The sequence below is a fragment of the Telmatherina bonti genome (assembly GCF_933228915.1).
Source record: "Telmatherina bonti genome assembly, chromosome: 19".
Lineage (NCBI taxonomy): Eukaryota > Metazoa > Chordata > Actinopteri > Atheriniformes > Telmatherinidae > Telmatherina > Telmatherina bonti.
This window is the reverse complement of record NC_136617.1, coordinates 38,014,024-38,039,932: the sequence shown is the minus strand read 5'-3', so window position 1 is coordinate 38,039,932 and position 25,909 is coordinate 38,014,024. Positions and strand designations below refer to the sequence as shown.

The following is a 25,909-nucleotide window of genomic DNA, read 5'->3' as shown; positions in this document are numbered from 1 at the left end:
CCGGGAGGTCCCGATGAAGAGGACCACCCGGTACCGGGAGGTCCCGATGAAGAGGAACACCCGGTACCGGGAGGTCCCGATGAAGAGGACCACCCGGTACCGGGAGGTCCCGATGAAGAGGAACACCCGGTACCGGGAGGTCCCGATGAAGAGGACCACCCGGTACCGGGAGGTCCCGATGAAGAGGAACACCCGGTACCGGGAGGTCCCGATGAAGAGGACCACCCGGTACCGGGAGGTCCCGATGAAGAGGACCACCCGGTACCGGGAGGTCCCGATGAAGAGGACCACCCGGTACAGGGAGGTCCCGATGAAGAGGAACACCCGGTACCGGGAGGTCCCGATGAAGAGGACCACCCGGTTGCTTCTGAACCTCCAACGGATTCTCCAAACCGTTTTCCGTTTCCATCTCCACCAGCAGATGGCGCAACGTGGCAGAAACAGGAAGTTTCTCTGGAGAGGCGGGACGACTGACGACCAAAGAGAGCGAAAGGAGGAATCCGAGTCAGGAGAGAGTCAAGACATCGCTACGATGTAGCATGGTAGCGTCGTGGCGTCGCAGCCTGTCTGTCAGAGGCGCGTTGCAGACAGATCGCTGTTCCAGGAGTGTTTGGTGCAGAAATCCAGATGTGAAGCAAAAAGGCCTCGTGTGGTTTATGTGTTCATCAGACTTACGTTCGTAGCGTCAGACGGCAGACGAAGCTAACACTCACCCTGCGTGGCGATGAAGTGGTTTGACCGCTGGTAGCCCTGCGTGAAAGAAGAACAGGTGAGAGTTAATAATTACCACAATGAAACGAGACTGGGACCGGAAGTTTCAGGTCATCTGGCAGCAGGTTGCTGCTCGCTGACTGATGATCCTCGCTATGAACTAATCTACGCCGGAGCAGCCAGGAACTCCGGACAGCCTGCTGGTGTCGGCTCAGGGTGAAGGATTGCGCTGCAGTTGTAATGTGCGGAGAAACGGCATTAATCCCAGCTGTTTGCGGCCCGTCTCCGTCCGGGTCGCCCCGTGCAGAGCTTAGCATGCAGCCCGGCTGCTGATCAGACGGTGACTGAGGATGAAGGATGTCCAGGCCTGAGAGTAACTCCGGCTGGGTGGCAGTGCCTGATCAGGCGGCGTTCTCTCTGCTCTGCCCAGCATGAGTACGGTTCTGATCCAGCGCGGAGGGCCTGGAAGGCTGTTAGACCCTCCACCAGAACGAGACACGCTGAATGCAAAGCAGCAGCTGTGATGGATCTCTGGAATCCAAACCAGTGAACCCTCCTCATCACTCACAGCTAAAGGGATTTCCACTGCTGTATACCGTCAACATTTGTACAAATACTGTACCCCCCCCATGCACAACCCCACCATCCAAACACAATAGACACATCTGCACAACTCAGCCAGGCAGCAACACAAATTACTTTCCATATCTGTCATGCTGCAGGCGGGAGGTGAGATGGATGACCGTCACTATGAAAGAGCACAGCAACCCTCATTCCAACCAGTTTCCTGTCTGTCGCCGTGGCAACCCCGTTTCCACCAGCAGCCAAGCAGAGACAGGAAAACATCAAGTGAAATCAGGATGAATTAAAATAGAAAGGTAAAGCATGCACGTGACAACTGTAGAGCTTATGGGTCCTGTCTGGCAGGAAAAACTTGCTTTGTTCTGCTTCCACACATTCTGTCTCGACTTCCGCCGGCTGACGGCAACATCACGACTAAAGGAGCTCATTTTCATCACACATCTCAGAAATGCTGCGAGGACTCCTGAAGAAATTTTAATTATCGTTGCTGAGAGCAGAGGAGGACGTCGGGGGGGCTGGGATCTCCTGCAGCTTCGTACGTAGCTTTCTGATCCCAGATGTTGCAGAGCTACGCGGCCAAATTCCACCAAAAATTAACCAAATCCACCAAAAAAAAATTCCTCCAAAGCTCGTAGATCAATGCTCACGAACTCTTCTCTCGGTTGCAGATACTCAGATGTGTGGGCAGAGAACCAGAAAACTCCATTCTGAAGCTACAAATATGAAGTTTGGGTTTGTTTTGACTAAAACGGATTGGATGAGGACAACCCCGCCAGCATGTCCACGTGGGGCCCATCAGGGTTACATTTGGCTGTGTGAGTACGAACATCTTGATTTCCAGCCACAAAATGAGTTCCTTTAAATCTGCAACTACGTCCTCAGACGTGACATGTCACGATACTGGAAAAGGTTTCGTGTTTCTGGTGTTTGAACCTAAACCGTGTGTGTTTGACTCGACTCCATGTAAAAACAGGGCTGGAGATTTTTCTTCTGCCTTTCACAACCAAACCAAGGAGCTGTGGTCCTCCACCGTATGAAGGAAGCAGGACAAGCTGTTCCATGCTAACGGAAGAGGACACAGCACCAAGCCGACCAATCAGAAAACTTTCAGCTTTTTAAAAAGTAAAATTCCCGCTGCACTTACTGAAGAGTAAATCTACAAAATAATGGTCTTTTCAGCCTCCTGATTGGCTGGTAGCTTTACTTTTATCTGGTTATGCAGTTAGCAACCACCCATCTTTCTTTTCAGCTCTCATCCCCACAAACTAAAACATTCTGGGTACGATGTACGGTCCCCTGAAGAGCTAACAATGCAGAACCTACGCAGCTAATGCTACATGCTCGTCCAATGCTGGGTGGTTGAAAGACAGCTTGAGCCAGGAAGCGAGCGCTAAGGCTTGGGATACGTTTCCGGCTGGCAATGTGTGCATATCATGGCGCTCAAGCCTTTTCAACGTATGTCTGTCACGTAGGCAAACGCACATTGATGAAAGGTAACGTGTTGCATGCAATACAATATTGATTGAACACTTGAGGTACTCATGCAAACGAGAGCATAAAAACGAGATCGGAGGTGGTGGACAGTTCTGAGGAGCGCCTCTCAGACTAAGTTCGCAGCTACAGGCATTTTCCTCCCAGTTGCAGTGTGACAAACACTCGCGCCTTGTTAGCAACGGCTTGGTAAACTGTTGTTTACAGAAATGCTATGGAAATATAACGTTACGGGCAGACTCACCTTTTCAGACTTGTGCGGTGTACTGCCCCCTAGCGGTGACCTACAGTATTGAACGTTTTGGCTGCAGCTTGCTTGCATTGGGTGCACCAATGTACGGATGTTCCCACTAGCTACAAAAGTGCAGCGCCACCTCTGGTGGGAATGGGGAGATATTATTCTAATGGTTTGGCTGGTTTCACCAAAGTGCAGCGTGAACACGGTCCGCATGGATACACCCCCCTACAGCTGGACCCAGTCCCAACCGGACCCAGTCCCCAATCAGACCATGTCCCCAATTGGACTAGTCTAGTGAACTAACCTGATGTGAATGCATCTTTAACTGGACTAAGCGGTTCAGAAAATGACCGACTGGCTTCTCCTTAACAAATGCAGCGCACTCCCCCCGGTGCCCGAGCTCCACAGTAAAGCTCGCAGGTCCGAGCCGTTCTTTACCCCGGCTCCAAAACGGACCCCCACCCGCCGTGCTGCCCACCCCGCTACATCACCACCACCACCTCGGGTAAAGCCTCCGTCACACTCCTCTCCAACGACTCTGATAATTGGAGAGTCAGTCGTGAGAAATGTAAGATTGCGCTCCATAGTTAGAATCGTGGCGATAGATACTCCAGGGATCGTAGTCAGATGCATTCCAGGTTCCAGAGCAGGACACATTGAATCCTACTTAAAACTGCTGGCTAAAGATAAACATAAATACAAGAAGATTATTATTCATGTTGGGGTAAATGACACCCGGTTACACCAATCAGAGATCACCAAAGTAAACGTTGCCTCAGTGTGTGACTTTGCTAAAACCATGTCAGACTCTGTAGTTTCTCCGGACCCCTGCCAGACCTGACCAGCGATGACATGTTTAGCCGTTTGTCATCCTTTAACCGCTGGCTGTCCAGGTGGTGCCCAGAACAAAATGTGGGCTTTATAGATAACTGGAAAAGCTTCTGGGGAAAACCTGGTCTTATTAGGAGATCGGGTTGCTTTAAATCTACAGACTACATAGACCACACCTGGTAGTCTATGTAGTCTGTAGACCTGGAGGTGTGCAGACCCTGAATTGAGAAACAGCCGGAGTCTGACTGGTAAAGTTTCTTCCTGATATCTGAGATGCTCAGAACAATGGACCCTAACTTTCTCAGTCTGGACACCTCCTTCCCTTTACGTAGGAACATGGACCTGACCTGACCCGTCTTCCCTGCTCCACAACATCCCATCAGGAAGAAAAATCTCCAGCTGACTGCAGATGAAGCAGGACAGAGAGACAGCTGCAGTCACATCAACAAAGAGAGGTCAGTGACGTGGAGAAGCTCAGTGGTTCACAGAGGATGGGAAGGAAGCCATGAAGGTCTGGCAGGGACAGTGGAGGAGCGAGCATGAAAAGGTACTTACTTCCCTGTTTATCCGAATCTACGAGATGCAAAGGATGGGAAACCGGAGGGGGGGGGGGGAGAAAAGAGGGAGGTGGGAAGGAAACAAGAACTGGTTATTGTGATTAAAGACCAGGAACAGACAGTGGAGTGAAAGGGTTAATAGCAGCTTGGACCTGTGGAGAGAAGAGTCAGTAAACTCTAGTTTCCATGTTTCTACAGTAGATCCGAGCTCCGTCTGCGTCCTGCTTTATTCCTCCAGACGGTGTGGACGGTCCAGTCGTTTCCACCTCTGGGAGAGGATCAGACCTCATCCAGCCGGCCGAGTCAACATCCTTCTCCACCTTCTGCTCTGCACCAAATGATCATTTTCAGCAGACATCTGTGGATTCCCGATTGGCTCGATGATCCTTACCAGATCTTCTAAGGAGAAGAGCAACCGTACGGCTCTGCAAAGGCTTCGCCATCTCTGAGTACGGCAGCTCAAAGGGGACAAACTTGTTGCGTGTTTTAGCTGTGAATCCTGTGTTATCGGAGAAAATGAGCAGAGACCACCGTGGGTCATCAGCCAGATGTTTTCCACTGAAATGGAGGAGCATCCAGACTCGTTGCCCCGCAAGAGGGAGGAAAATATAGGAGAGGAGAAATAATAACCAGGAGGAAGGAGGGTGGAGACGTTGTAGCGTTCTAAATAACCAGGAGGAAGGAGGGTGGAGACGGTGTAGCGTTCTAAATAACCAGGAGGAAGGAGGGTGGAGACGGCGTAGCGTTCTAAATAACCAGGAGGAAGGAGGGTGGAGACGTTGTAGCGTTCTAAATAACCAGGAGGAAGGAGGGTGGAGACGGTGTAGTGTTCTAAATAACCAGGAGGAAGGAGGGTGGAGACGGCGTAGCGTTCTAAATAACCAGGAGGAAGGAGGGTGGAGACGTTGTAGCGTTCTAAATAACCAGGAGGAAGGAGGGTGGAGACGGTGTAGTGTTCTAAATAACCAGGAGGAAGGAGGGTGGAGACGGCGTAGCGTTCTAAATAACCAGGAGGAAGGAGGGTGGAGACGTTGTAGCGTTCTAAATAACCAGGAGGAAGGAGGGTGGAGACGGCGTAGCGTTCTAAATAACCAGGAGGAAGGAGGGTGGAGACGGTGTAGCGTTCTAAATAACCAGGAGGAAGGAGAGTGGAGACGTTGTAGCGTTCTAAATAACCAGGAGGAAGGAGGGTGGAGACGGTGTAGCGTTCTAAATAACCAGGAGGAAGGAGGGTGGAGACGTTGTAGCGTTCTAAATAACCAGGAGGAAGGAGGATGGAGACGGTGTAGCGTTCTAAATAACCAGGAGAAAGGAGGGTGGAGACGGTGTAGCGTTCTAAATAACCAGGAGGAAGGAGGGTGGAGACGGTGTAACGTTCTAAATAACCAGGAGGAAGGAGGGTGGAGACGGTGTAACGTTCTAAATAACCAGGAGGAAGGAGGGTGGAGACGGCGTAGCGTTCTAAATAACCAGGAGGAAGGAGGATGGAGACGGTGTAACGTTCTAAATAACCAGGAGGAAGGAGGGTGGAGACGGTGTAGCGTTCTAAATAACCAGGAGAAAGGAGGGTGGAGACGGTGTAACGTTCTAAATAACCAGGAGGAAGGAGGGTGGAGACGGTGTAACGTTCTAAATAACCAGGAGGAAGGAGGGTGGAGACGGTGTAACGTTCTAAATAACCAGGAGAAAGGAGGGTGGAGACGGTGTAGCGTTCTAAATAACCAGGAGGAAGGAGGGTGGAGACGTTGTAGCGTTCTAAATAACCAGGAGAAAGGAGGGTGGAGACGGTGTAGCGTTCTAAATAACCAGGAGGAAGGAGGGTGGAGACGTTGTAGCGTTCTAAATAACCAGGAGAAAGGAGGGTGGAGACGGCGTAGCGTTCTAAATAACCAGGAGAAAGGAGGGTGGAGACGGTGTAACGTTCTAAATAACCAGGAGAAAGGAGGGTGGAGACGGCGTAGCGTTCTAAATAACCAGGAGAAAGGAGGGTGGAGACGGTGTAACGTTCTAAATAACCAGGAGAAAGGAGGGTGGAGACGGTGTAACGTTCTAAATAACCAGGAGAAAGGAGGGTGGAGACGGTGTAACGTTCTAAATAACCAGGAGAAAGGAGGGTGGAGACGGTGTAACGTTCTAAATAACCAGGAGAAAGGAGGGTGGAGACGGTGTAACGTTCTAAATAACCAGGAGAAAGGAGGGTGGAGACGGCGTAGCGTTCTAAATAACCAGGAGAAAGGAGGGTGGAGACGGTGTAACGTTCTAAATAACCAGGAGAAAGGAGGGTGGAGACGGTGTAGCGTTCTAAATAACCAGGAGAAAGGAGGGTGGAGACGGCGTAGCTTCCTAAATAACCAGGAGAAAGGAGGGTGGAGACGGTGTAACGTTCTAAATAACCAGGAGAAAGGAGGGTGGAGACGGTGTAGCGTTCTAAATAACCAGGAGAAAGGAGGGTGGAGACGGTGTAGCGTTCTAAATAACCAGGAGGAAGGAGGGTGGAGACGGTGTAGCGTTCTAAATAACCAGGAGAAAGGAGGGTGGAGACGGTGTAGCGTTCTAAATAACCAGGAGGAAGGAGGGTGGAGACGGTGTAACGTTCTAAATAACCAGGAGAAAGGAGGGTGGAGACGGTGTAGCGTTCTAAATAACCAGGAGAAAGGAGGGTGGAGACGGTGTAGCGTTCTAAATAACCAGGAGGAAGGAGGGTGGAGACGGTGTAACGTTCTAAATAACCAGGAGGAAGGAGGGTGGAGACGGTGTAACGTTCTAAATAACCAGGAGAAAGGAGGGTGGAGACGGTGTAACGTTCTAAATAACCAGGAGGAAGGAGGGTGTAGACGGTGTAGCGTTCTAAATAACCAGGAGGAAGGAGGGTGGAGACGGCGTAGCGTTCTAAATAACCAGGAGGAAGGAGGGTGGAGACGGCGTAGCGTTCTAAATAACCAGGAGAAAGGAGGGTGGAGACGGTGTAGCGTTCTAAATAACCAGGAGGAAGGAGGGTGGAGACGGCGTAGCGTTCTAAATAACCAGGAGAAAGGAGGGTGGAGACGGTGTAGCGTTCTAAATAACCAGGAGGAAGGAGGGTGGAGACGGTGTAACATTCTAAATAACCAGGAGGAAGGAGGGTGGAGACGGCGTAGCGTTCTAAATAACCAGGAGGAAGGAGGGTGGAGACGGCGTAGCGTTCTAAATAACCAGGAGAAAGGAGGGTGGAGACGGTGTAGCGTTCTAAATAACCAGGAGGAAGGAGGGTGGAGACGGCGTAGCGTTCTAAATAACCAGGAGGAAGGAGGGTGGAGACGGCGTAGCGTTCTAAATAACCAGGAGAAAGGAGGATGGAGACGGTGTAGCGTTCTAAATAACCAGGAGGAAGGAGGGTGGAGACGGCGTAGCGTTCTAAATAACCAGGAGGAAGGAGGGTGGAGACGGTGTAACATTCTAAATAACCAGGAGGAAGGAGGGTGGAGACGGCGTAGCGTTCTAAATAACCAGGAGGAAGGAGGGTGGAGACGGCGTAGCGTTCTAAATAACCAGGAGAAAGGAGGGTGGAGACGGCGTAGCGTTCTAAATAACCAGGAGGAAGGAGGGTGGAGACGGCGTAGCGTTCTAAATAACCAGGAGGAAGGAGGGTGGAGACGTTGTAGCGTTCTAAATAACCAGGAGAAAGGAGGGTGGAGACGGTGTAGCGTTCTAAATAACCAGGAGGAAGGAGGGTGTAGACGGTGTAGCGTTCTAAATAACCAGGAGGAAGGAGGGTGGAGACGGCGTAGCGTTCTAAATAACCAGGAGGAAGGAGGGTGGAGACGGTGTAGCATTCTAAATAACCAGGAGAAAGGAGGGTGGAGACGGTGTAACGTTCTAAATAACCAGGAGAAAGGAGGGTGGAGACGGTGTAACGTTCTAAATAACCAGGAGAAAGGAGGGTGGAGACGGTGTAGCGTTCTAAATAACCAGGAGAAAGGAGGGTGGAGACGGTGTAACGTTCTAAATAACCAGGAGGAAGGAGGGTGGAGACGGTGTAACGTTCTAAATAACCAGGAGAAAGGAGGGTGGAGACGGTGTAACGTTCTAAATAACCAGGAGAAAGGAGGGTGGAGACGGTGTAACGTTCTAAATAACCAGGAGAAAGGAGGGTGGAGACGGTGTAGCGTTCTAAATAACCAGGAGAAAGGAGGGTGGAGACGGTGTAACGTTCTAAATAACCAGGAGGAAGGAGGGTGGAGACGACGTAGCGTTCTAAATAACCAGGAGGAAGGAGGGTGGAGACGGTGTAGCATTCTAAATAACCAGGAGAAAGGAGGGTGGAGACGGTGTAACGTTCTAAATAACCAGGAGAAAGGAGGGTGGAGACGGTGTAACGTTCTAAATAACCAGGAGAAAGGAGGGTGGAGACGGTGTAACGTTCTAAATAACCAGGAGAAAGGAGGGTGGAGACGGTGTAGCGTTCTAAATAACCAGGAGAAAGGAGGGTGGAGACGGTGTAACGTTCTAAATAACCAGGAGGAAGGAGGGTGGAGACGACGTAGCGTTCTAAATAACCAGGAGGAAGGAGGGTGGAGACGGTGTAGCATTCTAAATAACCAGGAGAAAGGAGGGTGGAGACGGTGTAGCGTTCTAAATAACCAGGAGGAAGGAGGGTGGAGACGGTGTAACGTTCTAAATAACCAGGAGAAAGGAGGGTGGAGACGGCGTAGCGTTCTAAATAACCAGGAGAAAGGAGGGTGGAGACGACGTAGCGTTCTAAATAACCAGGAGGAAGGAGGGTGGAGACGGTGTAGCATTCTAAATAACCAGGAGAAAGGAGGGTGGAGACGGTGTAGCGTTCTAAATAACCAGGAGGAAGGAGGGTGGAGACGGTGTAGCGTTCTAAATAACCAGGAGAAAGGAGGGTGGAGACGGTGTAGCGTTCTAAATAACCAGGAGGAAGGAGGGTGTAGACGGTGTAGCGTTCTAAATAACCAGGAGGAAGGAGGGTGGAGACGGTGTAACGTTCTAAATAACCAGGAGAAAGGAGGGTGGAGACGGTGTAACGTTCTAAATAACCAGGAGAAAGGAGGGTGGAGACGGTGTAACGTTCTAAATAACCAGGAGAAAGGAGGGTGGAGACGGTGTAGCATTCTAAATAACCAGGAGAAAGGAGGGTGTAGACGGTGTAGCGTTCTAAATAACCAGGAGAAGGGAGGGTGGAGACGGTGTAGCATTCTAAATAACCAGGAGAAAGGAGGGTGGAGACGGCGTAGCGTTCTAAATAACCAGGAGAAAGGAGGGTGGAGACGGCGTAGCGTTCTAAATAACCAGGAGAAAGGAGGGTGGAGACGGCGTAGCGTTCTAAATAACCAGGAGAAAGGAGGGTGGAGACGGCGTAGCGTTCTAAATAACCAGGAGGAAGGAGGGTGTAGACGGCGTAGCGTTCTAAATAACCAGGAGGAAGGAGGGTGTAGACGGTGTAGCGTTCTAAATAACCAGGAGGAAGGAGGGTGGAGACGTTGTAGCGTTCTAAATAACCAGGAGAAAGGAGGGTGGAGACGGTGTAGCGTTCTAAATAACCAGGAGGAAGGAGGGTGGAGACGGTGTAGCGTTCTAAATAACCAGGAGAAAGGAGGGTGGAGACGGCGTAGCGTTCTAAATAACCAGGAGAAAGGAGGGTGGAGACGGTGTAGCGTTCTAAATAACCAGGAGGAAGGAGGGTGTAGACGGTGTAACGTTCTAAATAACCAGGAGGAAGGAGGGTGGAGACGTTGTAGCGTTCTAAATAACCAGGAGGAAGGAGGGTGGAGACGGTGTAGCGTTCTAAATAACCAGGAGAAAGGAGGGTGGAGACGGCGTAACGTTCTAAATAACCAGGAGAAAGGAGGGTGGAGACGGTGTAACGTTCTAAATAACCAGGAGGAAGGAGGGTGGAGACGTTGTAGCGTTCTAAATAACCAGGAGGAAGGAGGGTGGAGACGTTGTAGCGTTCTAAATAACCAGGAGAAAGGAGGGTGGAGACGGTGTAACGTTCTAAATAACCAGGAGGAAGGAGGGTGGAGACGTTGTAGCGTTCTAAATAACCAGGAGGAAGGAGGGTGGAGACGTTGTAGCGTTCTAAATAACCAGGAGAAAGGAGGGTGGAGACGGCGTAGCGTTCTAAATAACCAGGAGGAAGGAGGGTGGAGACGGTGTAACGTTCTAAATAACCAGGAGAAAGGAGGGTGGAGACGGTGTAACGTTCTAAATAACCAGGAGAAAGGAGGGTGGAGACGGCGTAGCGTTCTAAATAACCAGGAGAAAGGAGGGTGGAGACTGGCGTAGCGTTCTAAATAACCAGGAGAAAGGAGGGTGGAGACGTTGTAGCGTTATAAATAACCAGGAGAAAGGAGGGTGGAGACGGTGTAACGTTCTAAATAACCAGGAGAAAGGAGGGTGGAGACTGGCGTAGCGTTCTAAATAACCAGGAGGAAGGAGGGTGGAGACGGTGTAGCGTTCTAAATAACCAGGAGGAAGGAGGGTGGAGACGGTGTAGCGTTCTAAATAACCAGGAGGAAGGAGGGTGGAGACGGTGTAGCGTTCTAAATAACCAGGAGAAAGGAGGGTGGAGACGGTGTAGCGTTCTAAATAACCAGGAGGAAGGAGGGTGGAGACGGTGTAACGTTCTAAATAACCAGGAGGAAGGAGGGTGGAGACGGCGTAGCGTTCTAAATAACCAGGAGGAAGGAGGGTGTAGACGGCGTAGCGTTCTAAATAACCAGGAGGAAGGAGGGTGTAGACGGCGTAGCGTTCTAAATAACCAGGAGGAAGGAGGGTGGAGACGGTGTAGCGTTCTAAATAACCAGGAGAAAGGAGGGTGGAGACGGTGTAGCGTTCTAAATAACCAGGAGGAAGGAGGGTGGAGACGGCGTAGCGTTCTAAATAACCAGGAGGAAGGAGGGTGTAGACGGCGTAGCGTTCTAAATAACCAGGAGGAAGGAGGGTGGAGACGGTGTAGCGTTCTAAATAACCAGGAGGAAGGAGGGTGGAGACGTTGTAGCGTTCTAAATAACCAGGAGGAAGGAGGGTGTAGACGGTGTAACGTTCTAAATAACCAGGAGAAAGGAGGGTGGAGACGGTGTAGCGTTCTAAATAACCAGGAGGAAGGAGGGTGTAGACGGTGTAGCGTTCTAAATAACCAGGAGAAAGGAGGGTGGAGACGGTGTAACGTTCTAAATAACCAGGAGGAAGGAGGGTGGAGACGGCGTAGCGTTCTAAATAACCAGGAGGAAGGAGGGTGGAGACGGCGTAGCGTTCTAAATAACCAGGAGGAAGGAGGGTGGAGACGGTGTAGCGTTCTAAATAACCAGGAGGAAGGAGGGTGGAGACGGCGTAGCGTTCTAAATAACCAGGAGGAAGGAGGGTGGAGACGGCGTAGCGTTCTAAATAACCAGGAGGAAGGAGGGTGGAGACGGTGTAACGTTCTAAATAACCAGGAGGAAGGAGGGTGGAGACGGCGTAGCGTTCTAAATAACCAGGAGGAAGGAGGGTGTAGACGGTGTAGCGTTCTAAATAACCAGGAGGAAGGAGGGTGGAGACGGTGTAGCGTTCTAAATAACCAGGAGGAAGGAGGGTGGAGACGGTGTAACGTTCTAAATAACCAGGAGGAAGGAGGGTGGAGACGGTGTAGCGTTCTAAATAACCAGGAGGAAGGAGGGTGGAGACGGTGTAGCGTTCTAAATAACCAGGAGGAAGGAGGGTGGAGACGGTGTAGCGTTCTAAATAACCAGGAGAAAGGAGGGTGGAGACGGCGTAGCGTTCTAAATAACCAGGAGGAAGGAGGGTGGAGACGGTGTAACGTTCTAAATAACCAGGAGGAAGGAGGGTGGAGACGGTGTAACATTCTAAATAACCAGGAGAAAGGAGGGTGGAGACGGTGTAGCGTTCTAAATAACCAGGAGGAAGGAGGGTGTAGACGGTGTAGCGTTCTAAATAACCAGGAGAAAGGAGGGTGGAGACGGTGTAGCGTTCTAAATAACCAGGAGGAAGGAGGGTGGAGACGGTGTAGCGTTCTAAATAACCAGGAGGAAGGAGGGTGGAGACGGTGTAGCGTTCTAAATAACCAGGATGAAGGAGGGTGGAGACGGTGTAACGTTCTAAATAACCAGGAGGAAGGAGGGTGGAGACGGTGTAGCGTTCTAAATAACCAGGATGAAGGAGGGTGGAGACGGTGTAACGTTCTAAATAACCAGGAGGAAGGAGGGTGGAGACGGTGTAGCGTTCTAAATAACCAGGAGAAAGGAGGGTGGAGACGGTGTAGCGTTCTAAATAACCAGGAGGAAGGAGGGTGGAGACGGTGTAGCGTTCTAAATAACCAGGAGAAAGGAGGGTGGAGACGGTGTAGCGTTCTAAATAACCAGGAGGAAGGAGGGTGGAGACGGCGTAGCGTTCTAAATAACCAGGAGGAAGGAGGGTGGAGACGGTGTAGCGTTCTAAATAACCAGGAGGAAGGAGGGTGGAGACGGTGTAGCGTTCTAAATAACCAGGAGAAAGGAGGGTGGAGACGGTGTAGCGTTCTAAATAACCAGGAGAAAGGAGGGTGGAGACGGTGTAACGTTCTAAATAACCAGGAGGAAGGAGGGTGGAGACGGTGTAACATTCTAAATAACCAGGAGGAAGGAGGGTGGAGACGGTGTAACGTTCTAAATAACCAGGAGAAAGGAGGGTGGAGACGGTGTAACATTCTAAATAACCAGGAGGAAGGAGGGTGGAGACGGTGTAACGTTCTAAATAACCAGGAGAAAGGAGGGTGGAGACGGTGTAACGTTCTAAATAACCAGGAGAAAGGAGGGTGGAGACGGTGTAACGTTCTAAATAACCAGGAGGAAGGAGGGTGGAGACGGTGTAACGTTCTAAATAACCAGGAGGAAGGAGGGTGGAGACGTTGTAGCGTTCTAAATAACCAGGAGAAAGGAGGGTGGAGACGGTGTAACGTTCTAAATAACCAGGAGGAAGGAGGGTGGAGACGGTGTAGCGTTCTAAATAACCAGGAGGAAGGAGGGTGGAGACGGTGTAACGTTCTAAATAACCAGGAGAAAGGAGGGTGGAGACGGTGTAACGTTCTAAATAACCAGGAGGAAGGAGGGTGGAGACGGTGTAGCGTTCTAAATAACCAGGAGGAAGGAGGGTGGAGACGGTGTAGCGTTCTAAATAACCAGGAGAAAGGAGGGTGGAGACGGTGTAGCGTTCTAAATAACCAGGAGAAAGGAGGGTGGAGACGGTGTAACGTTCTAAATAACCAGGAGGAAGGAGGGTGGAGACGGTGTAACATTCTAAATAACCAGGAGGAAGGAGGGTGGAGACGGTGTAGCGTTCTAAATAACCAGGAGAAAGGAGGGTGGAGACGGTGTAGCGTTCTAAATAACCAGGAGAAAGGAGGGTGGAGACGGCGTAGCGTTCTAAATAACCAGGAGGAAGGAGGGTGGAGACGACGTAGCGTTCTAAATAACCAGGAGGAAGGAGGGTGGAGACGACGTAGCGTTCTAAATAACCAGGAGGAAGGAGGGTGGAGACGGTGTAGCGTTCTAAATAACCAGGAGGAAGGAGGGTGGAGACGGTGTAACGTTCTAAATAACCAGGAGAAAGGAGGGTGGAGACGGTGTAACGTTCTAAATAACCAGGAGGAAGGAGGGTGGAGACGGTGTAGCGTTCTAAATAACCAGGAGAAAGGAGGGTGGAGACGGTGTAACGTTCTAAATAACCAGGAGGAAGGAGGGTGGAGACGACGTAGCGTTCTAAATAACCAGGAGGAAGGAGGGTGGAGACGGTGTAGCGTTCTAAATAACCAGGAGGAAGGAGGGTGGAGACGGTGTAACGTTCTAAATAACCAGGAGAAAGGAGGGTGGAGACGGTGTAACGTTCTAAATAACCAGGAGGAAGGAGGGTGGAGACGGTGTAGCGTTCTAAATAACCAGGAGAAAGGAGGGTGGAGACGGTGTAACGTTCTAAATAACCAGGAGGAAGGAGGGTGGAGACGGTGTAGCGTTCTAAATAACCAGGAGAAAGGAGGGTGGAGACGACGTAGCGTTCTAAATAACCAGGAGGAAGGAGGGTGGAGACGGTGTAGCGTTCTAAATAACCAGGAGAAAGGAGGGTGGAGACGGTGTAGCGTTCTAAATAACCAGGAGGAAGGAGGGTGGAGACGGCGTAGCGTTCTAAATAACCAGGAGGAAGGAGGGTGGAGACGGCGTAGCGTTCTAAATAACCAGGAGGAAGGAGGGTGGAGACGGCGTAGCGTTCTAAATAACCAGGAGGAAGGAGGGTGGAGACGGCGTAGCGTTCTAAATAACCAGGAGGAAGGAGGGTGGAGACGGCGTAGCGTTCTAAATAACCAGGAGAAAGGAGGGTGGAGACGGTGTAGCGTTCTAAATAACCAGGAGGAAGGAGGGTGTAGACGGTGTAACGTTCTAAATAACCAGGAGAAAGGAGGGTGGAGACGGTGTAGCGTTCTAAATAACCAGGAGGAAGGAGGGTGTAGACGGTGTAACGTTCTAAATAACCAGGAGAAAGGAGGGTGGAGACGTTGTAGCGTTCTAAATAACCAGGAGGAAGGAGGGTGGAGACGGCGTAGCGTTCTAAATAACCAGGAGGAAGGAGGGTGTAGACGGTGTAGCGTTCTAAATAACCAGGAGGAAGGAGGGTGGAGACGTTGTAGCGTTCTAAATAACCAGGAGGAAGGAGGGTGGAGACGGTGTAGCGTTCTAAATAACCAGGAGGAAGGAGGGTGGAGACGGTGTAACGTTCTAAATAACCAGGAGGAAGGAGGGTGGAGACGTTGTAGCGTTCTAAATAACCAGGAGGAAGGAGGGTGGAGACGTTGTAGCGTTCTAAATAACCAGGAGGAAGGAGGGTGGAGACGGTGTAACGTTCTAAATAACCAGGAGGAAGGAGGGTGGAGACGGCGTAGCGTTCTAAATAACCAGGAGAAAGGAGGGTGGAGACGGTGTAGCGTTCTAAATAACCAGGAGAAAGGAGGGTGGAGACGGTGTAACGTTCTAAATAACCAGGAGGAAGGAGGGTGGAGACGGCGTAGCGTTCTAAATAACCAGGAGAAAGGAGGGTGGAGACGGTGTAACGTTCTAAATAACCAGGAGAAAGGAGGGTGGAGACGGAGTAGCGTTCTAAATAACCAGGAGAAAGGAGGGTGGAGACGGTGTAGCGTTCTAAATAACCAGGAGAAAGGAGGGTGGAGACGGTGTAACGTTCTAAATAACCAGGAGGAAGGAGGGTGGAGACGGCGTAGCGTTCTAAATAACCAGGAGAAAGGAGGGTGGAGACGGTGTAACGTTCTAAATAACCAGGAGAAAGGAGGGTGGAGACGGAGTAGCGTTCTAAATAACCAGGAGAAAGGAGGGTGGAGACGGTGTAACGTTCTAAATAACCAGGAGGAAGGAGGGTGGAGACGGCGTAGCGTTCTAAATAACCAGGAGAAAGGAGGGTGGAGACGGTGTAGCGTTCTAAATAACCAGGAGAAAGGAGGGTGGAGACGGTGTAGCGTTCTAAATAACCAGGAGGAAGGAGGGTGGAGACGGTGTAGCGTTCTAAATAACCAGGAGAAAGGAGGGTGGAGACGGCGTAGCGTTCTAAATAACCAGGAGGAAGGAGGATGGAGACGGTGTAGCGTTCTAAATAACCAGGAGGAAGGAGGATGGAGACGGTGTAGCGTTCTAAATAACCAGGAGAAAGGAGGGTGGAGACGGTGTAACGTTCTAAATAACCAGGAGAAAGGAGGGTGGAGACGACGTAGCGTTCTAAATAACCAGGAGGAAGGAGGGTGGAGACGGTGTAGCGTTCTAAATAACCAGGAGGAAGGAGGGTGGAGACGGTGTAGCGTTCTAAATAACCAGGAGAAAGGAGGGTGGAGACGGTGTAGCGTTCTAAATAACCAGGAGGAAGGAGGGTGGAGACGGTGTAGCGTTCTAAATAACCAGGAGGAAGGAGGGTGGAGACGGTGTAGCGTTCTAAATAACCAGGAGGAAGGAGGGTGGAGACGGTGTAGCGTTCTAAATAACCAGGAGGAAGGAGGGTGGAGACGGTGTAGCGTTCTAAATAACCAGGAGGAAGGAGGGTGGAGACGGTGTAGCGTTCTAAATAACCAGGAGGAAGGAGGATGGAGACGGTGTAGCGTTCTAAATAACCAGGAGAAAGGAGGGTGGAGACGGTGTAGCGTTCTAAATAACCAGGAGAAAGGAGGGTGGAGACGTTGTAGCGTTCTAAATAACCAGGAGAAAGGAGGGTGGAGACGGTGTAGCGTTCTAAATAACCAGGAGAAAGGAGGGTGGAGACGGTGTAACGTTCTAAATAACCAGGAGAAAGGAGGGTGGAGACGACGTAGCGTTCTAAATAACCAGGAGAAAGGAGGGTGGAGACGGTGTAACGTTCTAAATAACCAGGAGGAAGGAGGGTGGAGACGGTGTAACGTTCTAAATAACCAGGAGGAAGGAGGGTGGAGACGACGTAGCGTTCTAAATAACCAGGAGAAAGGAGGGTGGAGACGGTGTAACGTTCTAAATAACCAGGAGGAAGGAGGGTGTAGACGGCGTAGCGTTCTAAATAACCAGGAGAAAGGAGGGTGGAGACGGTGTAACGTTCTAAATAACCAGGAGAAAGGAGGGTGGAGACGGTGTAACGTTCTAAATAACCAGGAGGAAGGAGGGTGGAGACGTTGTAGCGTTCTAAATAACCAGGAGGAAGGAGGGTGGAGACGGCGTAGCGTTCTAAATAACCAGGAGAAAGGAGGGTGGAGACGGCGTAGCGTTCTAAATAACCAGGAGGAAGGAGGGTGGAGACGGTGTAGCGTTCTAAATAACCAGGAGAAGGGAGGGTGGAGACGGTGTAGCGTTCTAAATAACCAGGAGAAAGGAGGGTGGAGACGGTGTAACGTTCTAAATAACCAGGAGGAAGGAGGGTGGAGACGTTGTAGCGTTCTAAATAACCAGGAGGAAGGAGGGTGGAGACGGCGTAGCGTTCTAAATAACCAGGAGAAAGGAGGGTGGAGACGGCGTAGCGTTCTAAATAACCAGGAGGAAGGAGGGTGGAGACGGCGTAGCGTTCTAAATAACCAGGAGGAAGGAGGGTGGAGACGGTGTAGCGTTCTAAATAACCAGGAGGAAGGAGGGTGGAGACGGTGTAACGTTCTAAATAACCAGGAGAAAGGAGGGTGTAGACGGTGTAGCGTTCTAAATAACCAGGAGAAAGGAGGGTGGAGACGGAGTAGCATTCTAAATAACCAGGAGAAAGGAGGGTGGAGACGGTGTAACGTTCTAAATAACCAGGAGAAAGGAGGGTGGAGACGGTGTAACGTTCTAAATAACCAGGAGGAAGGAGGGTGGAGACGGAGTAGCATTCTAAATAACCAGGAGAAAGGAGGGTGGAGACGGTGTAACGCTCTAAATAACCAGGAGGAAGGAGGATGGAGACGGTGTAACGTTCTAAATAACCAGGAGAAAGGAGGGTGGAGACGGTGTAGCATTCTAAATAACCAGGAGAAAGGAGGGTGGAGACGGTGTAACGTTCTAAATAACCAGGAGAAAGGAGGGTGGAGACGGTGTAGCGTTCTAAATAACCAGGAGGAAGGAGGGTGGAGACGGTGTAGCGTTCTAAATAACCAGGAGGAAGGAGGGTGGAGACGGTGTAGCGTTCTAAATAACCAGGAGGAAGGAGGGTGGAGACGGTGTAGCGTTCTAAATAACCAGGAGGAAGGAGGGTGGAGACGGTGTAGCGTTCTAAATAACCAGGAGGAAGGAGGGTGGAGACGGTGTAGCGTTCTAAATAACCAGGAGGAAGGAGGGTGGAGACGGTGTAGCGTTCTAAATAACCAGGAGAAAGGAGGGTGGAGACGGTGTAACGTTCTAAATAACCAGGAGAAAGGAGGGTGGAGACGGTGTAACGTTCTAAATAACCAGGAGGAAGGAGGGTGGAGACGGTGTAGCGTTCTAAATAACCAGGAGAAAGGAGGGTGGAGACGGTGTAACGTTCTAAATAACCAGGAGGAAGGAGGGTGGAGACGGTGTAGCGTTCTAAATAACCAGGAGAAAGGAGGGTGGAGACGGTGTAGCGTTCTAAATAACCAGGAGAAAGGAGGGTGGAGACGGTGTAACGCTCTAAATAACCAGGAGGAAGGAGGATGGAGACGGTGTAACGTTCTAAATAACCAGGAGGAAGGAGGGTGGAGACGGTGTAACGTTCTAAATAACCAGGAGGAAGGAGGGTGGAGACGGTGTAGCGTTCTAAATAACCAGGAGGAAGGAGGATGGAGACGGTGTAACGCTCTAAATAACCAGGAGGAAGGAGGATGGAGACGGTGTAACGTTCTAAATAACCAGGAGGAAGGAGGGTGGAGACGGTGTAACGTTCTAAATAACCAGGAGAAAGGAGGGTGGAGACGGTGTAACGCTCTAAATAACCAGGAGGAAGGAGGATGGAGACGGTGTAACGTTCTAAATAACCAGGAGGAAGGAGGGTGGAGACGGTGTAACGTTCTAAATAACCAGGAGAAAGGAGGGTGTAGACGGTGTAACGTTCTAAATAACCAGGAGGAAGGAGGGTGGAGACGGTCTAACGTTCTAAATAACCAGGAGGAAGGAGGGTGGAGACGTTGTAACGTTCTAAATAACCAGGAGGAAGGAGGGTGGAGACGGTGTAACGTTCTAAATAACCAGGAGGAAGGAGGGTGGAGACGGTGTAACGTTCTAAATAACCAGGAGAAAGGAGGGTGGAGACGTTGTAACGTTCTAAATAACCAGGAGGAAGGAGGGTGGAGACGGCGTAACGTTCTAAATAACCAGGAGGAAGGAGGGTGGAGACGGTGTAGCGTTCTAAATAACCAGGAGGAAGGAGGGTGGAGACGTTGTAGCGTTCTAAATAACCAGGAGAAAGGAGGGTGGAGACGGTATAACGTTCTAAATAACCAGGAGAAAGGAGGGTGTAGACGGTGTAACGTTCTAAATAACCAGGAGAAAGGAGGGTGGAGACGGTGTAACGTTCTAAATAACCAGGAGAAAGGAGGGTGGAGACGGTGTAACGTTCTAAATAACCAGGAGAAAGGAGGGTGGAGACGGTGTAACGTTCTAAATAACCAGGAGAAAGGAGGGTGGAGACGGTGTAACGTTCTAAATAACCAGGAGAAAGGAGGGTGGAGACGGCGTAGCGTTCTAAATAACCAGGAGAAAGGAGGGTGGAGACGGCGTAGCGTTCTAAATAACCAGGAGGAAGGAGGGTGGAGACGGTGTAGCGTTCTAAATAACCAGGAGGAAGGAGGGTGGAGACGGTGTAACGTTCTAAATAACCAGGAGGAAGGAGGGTGGAGACGGCGTAGCGTTCTAAATAACCAGGAGAAAGGAGGGTGGAGACGGCGTAACGTTCTAAATAACCAGGAGGAAGGAGGGTGGAGACGGTGTAGCGTTCTAAATAACCAGGAGAAAGGAGGGTGGAGACGGTGTAACGTTCTAAATAACCAGGAGAAAGGAGGGTGGAGACGGTGTAGCGTTCTAAATAACCAGGAGGAAGGAGGGTGGAGACGGTGTAACGTTCTAAATAACCAGGAGAATGGAGGGTGGAGACGGTGTAACGTTCTAAATAACCAGGAGAAAGGAGGGTGGAGACGGTGTAACGTTCTAAATAACCAGGAGAAAGGAGGGTGGAGACGTTGTAGCGTTCTAAATAACCAGGAGAAAGGAGGGTGGAGACGGTATAACGTTCTAAATAACCAGGAGGAAGGAGGGTGGAGACGGTGTAGCGTTCTAAATAACCAGGAGGAAGGAGGGTGGAGACGGTGTAACGTTCTAAATAACCAGGAGGAAGGAGGGTGGAGACGGTGTAACGTTCTAAATAACCAGGAGGAAGGAGGGTGGAGACGGCGTAGCGTTCTAAATAACCAGGAGGAAGGAGGGTGGAGACGGTGTAGCGTTCTAAATAACCAGGAGGAAGGAGGGTGGAGACGGTGTAGCGTTCTAAATAACCAGGAGGAAGGAGGGTGGAGACGGTGTAGCGTTCTAAATAACCAGGAGAAAGGAGGGTGGAGACGGCGTAGCGTTCTAAATAACCAGGAGAAAGGAGGGTGGAGACGGTGTAGCGTTCTAAATAACCAGGAGAAAGGAGGGTGGAGACGTTGTAGCGTTCTAAATAACCAGGAGAAAGGAGGGTGGAGACGGTGTAGCGTTCTAAATAACCAGGAGAAAGGAGGGTGGAGACGGTGTAACGTTCTAAATAACCAGGAGGAAGGAGGGTGGAGACGGTGTAGCGTTCTAAATAACCAGGAGGAAGGAGGGTGGAGACGGCGTAGCGTTCTAAATAACCAGGAGGAAGGAGGGTGGAGACGGTGTAACGTTCTAAATAACCAGGAGAAAGGAGGGTGGAGACGGCGTAGCGTTCTAAATAACCAGGAGGAAGGAGGGTGGAGACGGCGTAGCGTTCTAAATAACCAGGAGAAAGGAGGGTGGAGACGGTGTAACGTTCTAAATAACCAGGAGGAAGGAGGGTGGAGACGGTGTAGCGTTCTAAATAACCAGGAGAAAGGAGGGTGGAGACGGTGTAGCGTTCTAAATAACCAGGAGAAAGGAGGGTGGAGACGGTGTAGCGTTCTAAATAACCAGGAGGAAGGAGGGTGGAGACGGTGTAGCGTTCTAAATAACCAGGAGAAAGGAGGGTGGAGACGGTGTAACGTTCTAAATAACCAGGAGAAAGGAGGGTGGAGACGGTGTAGCGTTCTAAATAACCAGGAGAAAGGAGGGTGGAGACGGTGTAACGTTCTAAATAACCAGGAGAAAGGAGGGTGGAGACGGTGTAACGTTCTAAATAACCAGGAGAAAGGAGGGTGGAGACGGCGTAGCGTTCTAAATAACCAGGAGGAAGGAGGGTGGAGACGGCGTAGCGTTCTAAATAACCAGGAGGAAGGAGGGTGTAGACGGTGTAACGTTCTAAATAACCAGGAGGAAGGAGGGTGGAGACGGTGTAGCGTTCTAAATAACCAGGAGGAAGGAGGGTGGAGACGGTGTAACGTTCTAAATAACCAGGAGGAAGGAGGGTGGAGACGGTGTAGCGTTCTAAATAACCAGGAGGAAGGAGGGTGTAGACGGTGTAACGTTCTAAATAACCAGGAGGAAGGAGGGTGGAGACGGTGTAGCGTTCTAAATAACCAGGAGAAAGGAGGGTGGAGACGGTGTAGCGTTCTAAATAACCAGGAGGAAGGAGGGTGGAGACGGTGTAACGTTCTAAATAACCAGGAGGAAGGAGGGTGGAGACGGTGTAACGTTCGAAATAACCAGGAGAAAGGAGGGTGGAGACGGTGTAGCGTTCTAAATAACCAGGAGGAAGGAGGGTGGAGACGGTGTAGCGTTCTAAATAACCAGGAGGAAGGAGGGTGTAGACGGTGTAACGTTCTAAATAACCAGGAGGAAGGAGGGTGGAGACGGTGTAGCGTTCTAAATAACCAGGAGAAAGGAGGGTGGAGACGGTGTAGCGTTCTAAATAACCAGGAGGAAGGAGGGTGTAGACGGTGTAACGTTCTAAATAACCAGGAGGAAGGAGGGTGGAGACGGCGTAGCGTTCTAAATAACCAGGAGGAAGGAGGGTGGAGACGGTGTAGCGTTCTAAATAACCAGGAGAAGGGAGGGTGGAGACGGTGTAACGTTCGAAATAACCAGGAGAAAGGAGGGTGGAGACGGTGTAGCGTTCTAAATAACCAGGAGGAAGGAGGGTGGAGACGGTGTAGCGTTCTAAATAACCAGGAGGAAGGAGGGTGGAGACGGTGTAACGTTCTAAATAACCAGGAGGAAGGAGGGTGGAGACGGTGTAGCGTTCTAAATAACCAGGAGAAAGGAGGGTGGAGACGGCGTAGCGTTCTAAATAACCAGGAGAAAGGAGGGTGGAGACGGCGTAGCGTTCTAAATAACCAGGAGAAAGGAGGGTGGAGACGTTGTAGCGTTCTAAATAACCAGGAGGAAGGAGGGTGGAGACGGTGTAGCGTTCTAAATAACCAGGAGAAAGGAGGGTGGAGACGGTGTAGCGTTCTAAATAACCAGGAGAAAGGAGGGTGGAGACGGTGTAACGTTCTAAATAACCAGGAGGAAGGAGGGTGGAGACGGTGTAACGTTCTAAATAACCAGGAGAAAGGAGGGTGGAGACGGCGTAGCGTTCTAAATAACCAGGAGAAAGGAGGGTGGAGACGTTGTAACGTTCTAAATAACCAGGAGGAAGGAGGGTGGAGACGGTGTAACGTTCTAAATAACCAGGAGAAAGGAGGGTGGAGACGGCGTAGCGTTCTAAATAACCAGGAGGAAGGAGGGTGGAGACGGCGTAGCGTTCTAAATAACCAGGAGAAAGGAGGGTGGAGACGGTGTAGCGTTCTAAATAACCAGGAGGAAGGAGGGTGGAGACGGTGTAGCGTTCTAAATAACCAGGAGAAAGGAGGGTGGAGACGGCGTAGCGTTCTAAATAACCAGGAGGAAGGAGGGTGGAGACGGCGTAGCGTTCTAAATAACCAGGAGAAAGGAGGGTGGAGACGGCGTAGCGTTCTAAATAACCAGGAGAAAGGAGGGTGGAGACGGCGTAGCGTTCTAAATAACCAGGAGGAAGGAGGGTGGAGACGGCGTAGCGTTCTAAATAACCAGGAGGAAGGAGGGTGGAGACGGTGTAGCGTTCTAAATAACCAGGAGGAAGGAGGGTGGAGACGTTGTAACGTTCTAAAAAACCAGGAGAAAGGAGGGTGGAGACGGTGTAGCGTTCTAAATAACCAGGAGAAAGGAGGGTGGAGACGGTGTAGCGTTCTAAATAACCAGGAGGAAGGAGGGTGGAGACGGTGTAGCGTTCTAAATAACCAGGAGGAAGGAGGGTGGAGACGGTGTAACGTTCTAAATAACCAGGAGGAAGGAGGGTGGAGACGGTGTAGCATTCTAAATAACCAGGAGAAAGGAGGGTGGAGACGGTGTAGCGTTCTAAATAACCAGGAGAAAGGAGGGTGGAGACGTTGTAACGTTCTAAATAACCAGGAGAAAGGAGGGTGGAGACGGTGTAACGTTCTAAATAACCAGGAGAAAGGAGGGTGGAGACGGTGTAGCGTTCTAAATAACCAGGAGGAAGGAGGGTGGAGACGGTGTAACGTTCTAAATAACCAGGAGGAAGGAGGGTGGAGACGGTGTAACGTTCTAAATAACCAGGAGAAAGGAGGGTGGAGACGGTGTAACGTTCTAAATAACCAGGAGGAAGGAGGGTGGAGACGGAGTAGCGTTCTAAATAACCAGGAGGAAGGAGGGTGGAGACGGTGTAACGTTCTAAATAACCAGGAGAAAGGAGGGTGGAGACGGTGTAACGTTCTAAATAACCAGGAGAAAGGAGGGTGGAGACGGCGTAGCGTTCTAAATAACCAGGAGGAAGGAGGGTGGAGACGGTGTAGCGTTCTAAATAACCAGGAGGAAGGAGGGTGGAGACGGTGTAGCATTCTAAATAACCAGGAGGAAGGAGGGTGGAGACGGAGTAGCGTTCTAAATAACCAGGAGGAAGGAGGGTGGAGACGGTGTAACGTTCTAAATAACCAGGAGGAAGGAGGGTGGAGACGGTGTAGCGTTCTAAATAACCAGGAGGAAGGAGGGTGGAGACGGAGTAGCGTTCTAAATAACCAGGAGGAAGGAGGGTGGAGACGGAGTAGCGTTCTAAATAACCAGGAGAAAGGAGGGTGGAGACGGTGTAGCGTTCTAAATAACCAGGAGAAAGGAGGGTGGAGACGGTGTAACGTTCTAAATAACCAGGAGAAAGGAGGGTGGAGACGGAGTAGCGTTCTAAATAACCAGGAGGAAGGAGGGTGGAGACGGCGTAGCGTTCTAAATAACCAGGAGAAAGGAGGGTGTAGACGGTGTAGCGTTCTAAATAACCAGGATGAAGGAGGGTGGAGACGGTGTAGCGTTCTAAATAACCAGGAGGAAGGAGGGTGGAGACGGCGTAGCGTTCTAAATAACCAGGAGAAAGGAGGGTGGAGACGGTGTAACGTTCTAAATAACCAGGAGGAAGGAGGGTGGAGACGGAGTAGCGTTCTAAATAACCAGGAGGAAGGAGGGTGGAGACGGTGTAACGTTCTAAATAACCAGGAGGAAGGAGGGTGGAGACGGAGTAGCGTTCTAAATAACCAGGAGGAAGGAGGGTGGAGACGGCGTAGCGTTCTAAATAACCAGGAGAAAGGAGGGTGGAGACGGTGTAGCGTTCTAAATAACCAGGAGAAAGGAGGGTGGAGACGGTGTAACGTTCTAAATAACCAGGAGAAAGGAGGGTGGAGACGGTGTAGCGTTCTAAATAACCAGGAGAAAGGAGGGTGGAGACGGCGTAGCGTTCTAAATAACCAGGAGACAAGAAGGGTGGAGACGGTGTAACGTTCTAAATAACCAGGAGAAAGGAGGGTGGAGTCGGTGTAACGTTCTAAATAACCAGGAGAAAGGAGGGTGGAGTCGGTGTAACGTTCTAAATAACCAGGAGGAAGGAGGGTGTAGACGGTGTAGCGTTCTAAATAACCAGGAGGAAGGAGGGTGGAGACGGCGTAGCGTTCTAAATAACCAGGAGAAAGGAGGGTGGAGACGGTGTAACGTTCTAAATAACCAGGAGGAAGGAGGGTGGAGACGGTGTAACGTTCTAAATAACCAGGAGAAAGGAGGGTGGAGACGGTGTAACGTTCTAAATAACCAGGAGGAAGGAGGGTGGAGACGGCGTAGCGTTCTAAATAACCAGGAGAAAGGAGGGTGGAGACGGCGTAGCGTTCTAAATAACCAGGAGAAAGGAGGGTGGAGACGGTGTAGCGTTCTAAATAACCAGGAGGAAGGAGGGTGGAGACGGTGTAGCGTTCTAAATAACCAGGTGGAAGGAGGGTGGAGACGGTGTAGCGTTCTAAATAACCAGGAGGAAGGAGGGTGTAGACGGTGTAACGTTCTAAATAACCAGGAGAAAGGAGGGTGGAGACGGCGTAGCGTTCTAAATAACCAGGAGAAAGGAGGGTGGAGACGGTGTAGCGTTCTAAATAACCAGGAGAAAGGAGGGTGGAGACGGCGTAGCTTTCTAAATAACCAGGAGAAAGGAGGGTGGAGACGGCGTAGCGTTCTAAATAACCAGGAGAAAGGAGGGTGGAGACGGTGTAGCGTTCTAAATAACCAGGAGAAAGGAGGGTGGAGACGGCGTAGCTTTCTAAATAACCAGGAGAAAGGAGGGTGGAGACGGCGTAGCGTTCTAAATAACCAGGAGAAAGGAGGGTGGAGACGGCGTAGCGTTCTAAATAACCAGGAGAAAGGAGGGTGGAGACGGTGTAGCGTTCTAAATAACCAGGAGAAAGGAGGGTGGAGACGGCGTAGCTTTCTAAATAACCAGGAGAAAGGAGGGTGGAGACGGCGTAGCGTTCTAAATAACCAGGACAAAAGAGGGTGGAGACGGCGTAGCGTTCTAAATAACCAGGAGAAAGGAGGGTGGAGACGGTGTAACGTTCTAAATAACCAGGAGGAAGGAGGGTGGAGACGTTGTAGCGTTC

At 50.6% G+C, this 25,909-nt stretch overlaps 1 protein-coding gene across 1 annotated transcript in view; it reads right to left on the bottom strand.

Annotated features, from left to right (window-relative positions):
• ptprua (protein tyrosine phosphatase receptor type Ua) overlaps nt 1-25,909 on the bottom strand; it is a 370,817-nt gene that overhangs the window by 32,257 nt on the left and 312,651 nt on the right. Inside the window, exon 20 of the mRNA XM_079258799.1 lies at nt 714-750. Coding sequence (XP_079114925.1) covers nt 714-750 — 37 coding nt within the window. The remainder of the gene's footprint in view (nt 1-713; nt 751-25,909) is intronic.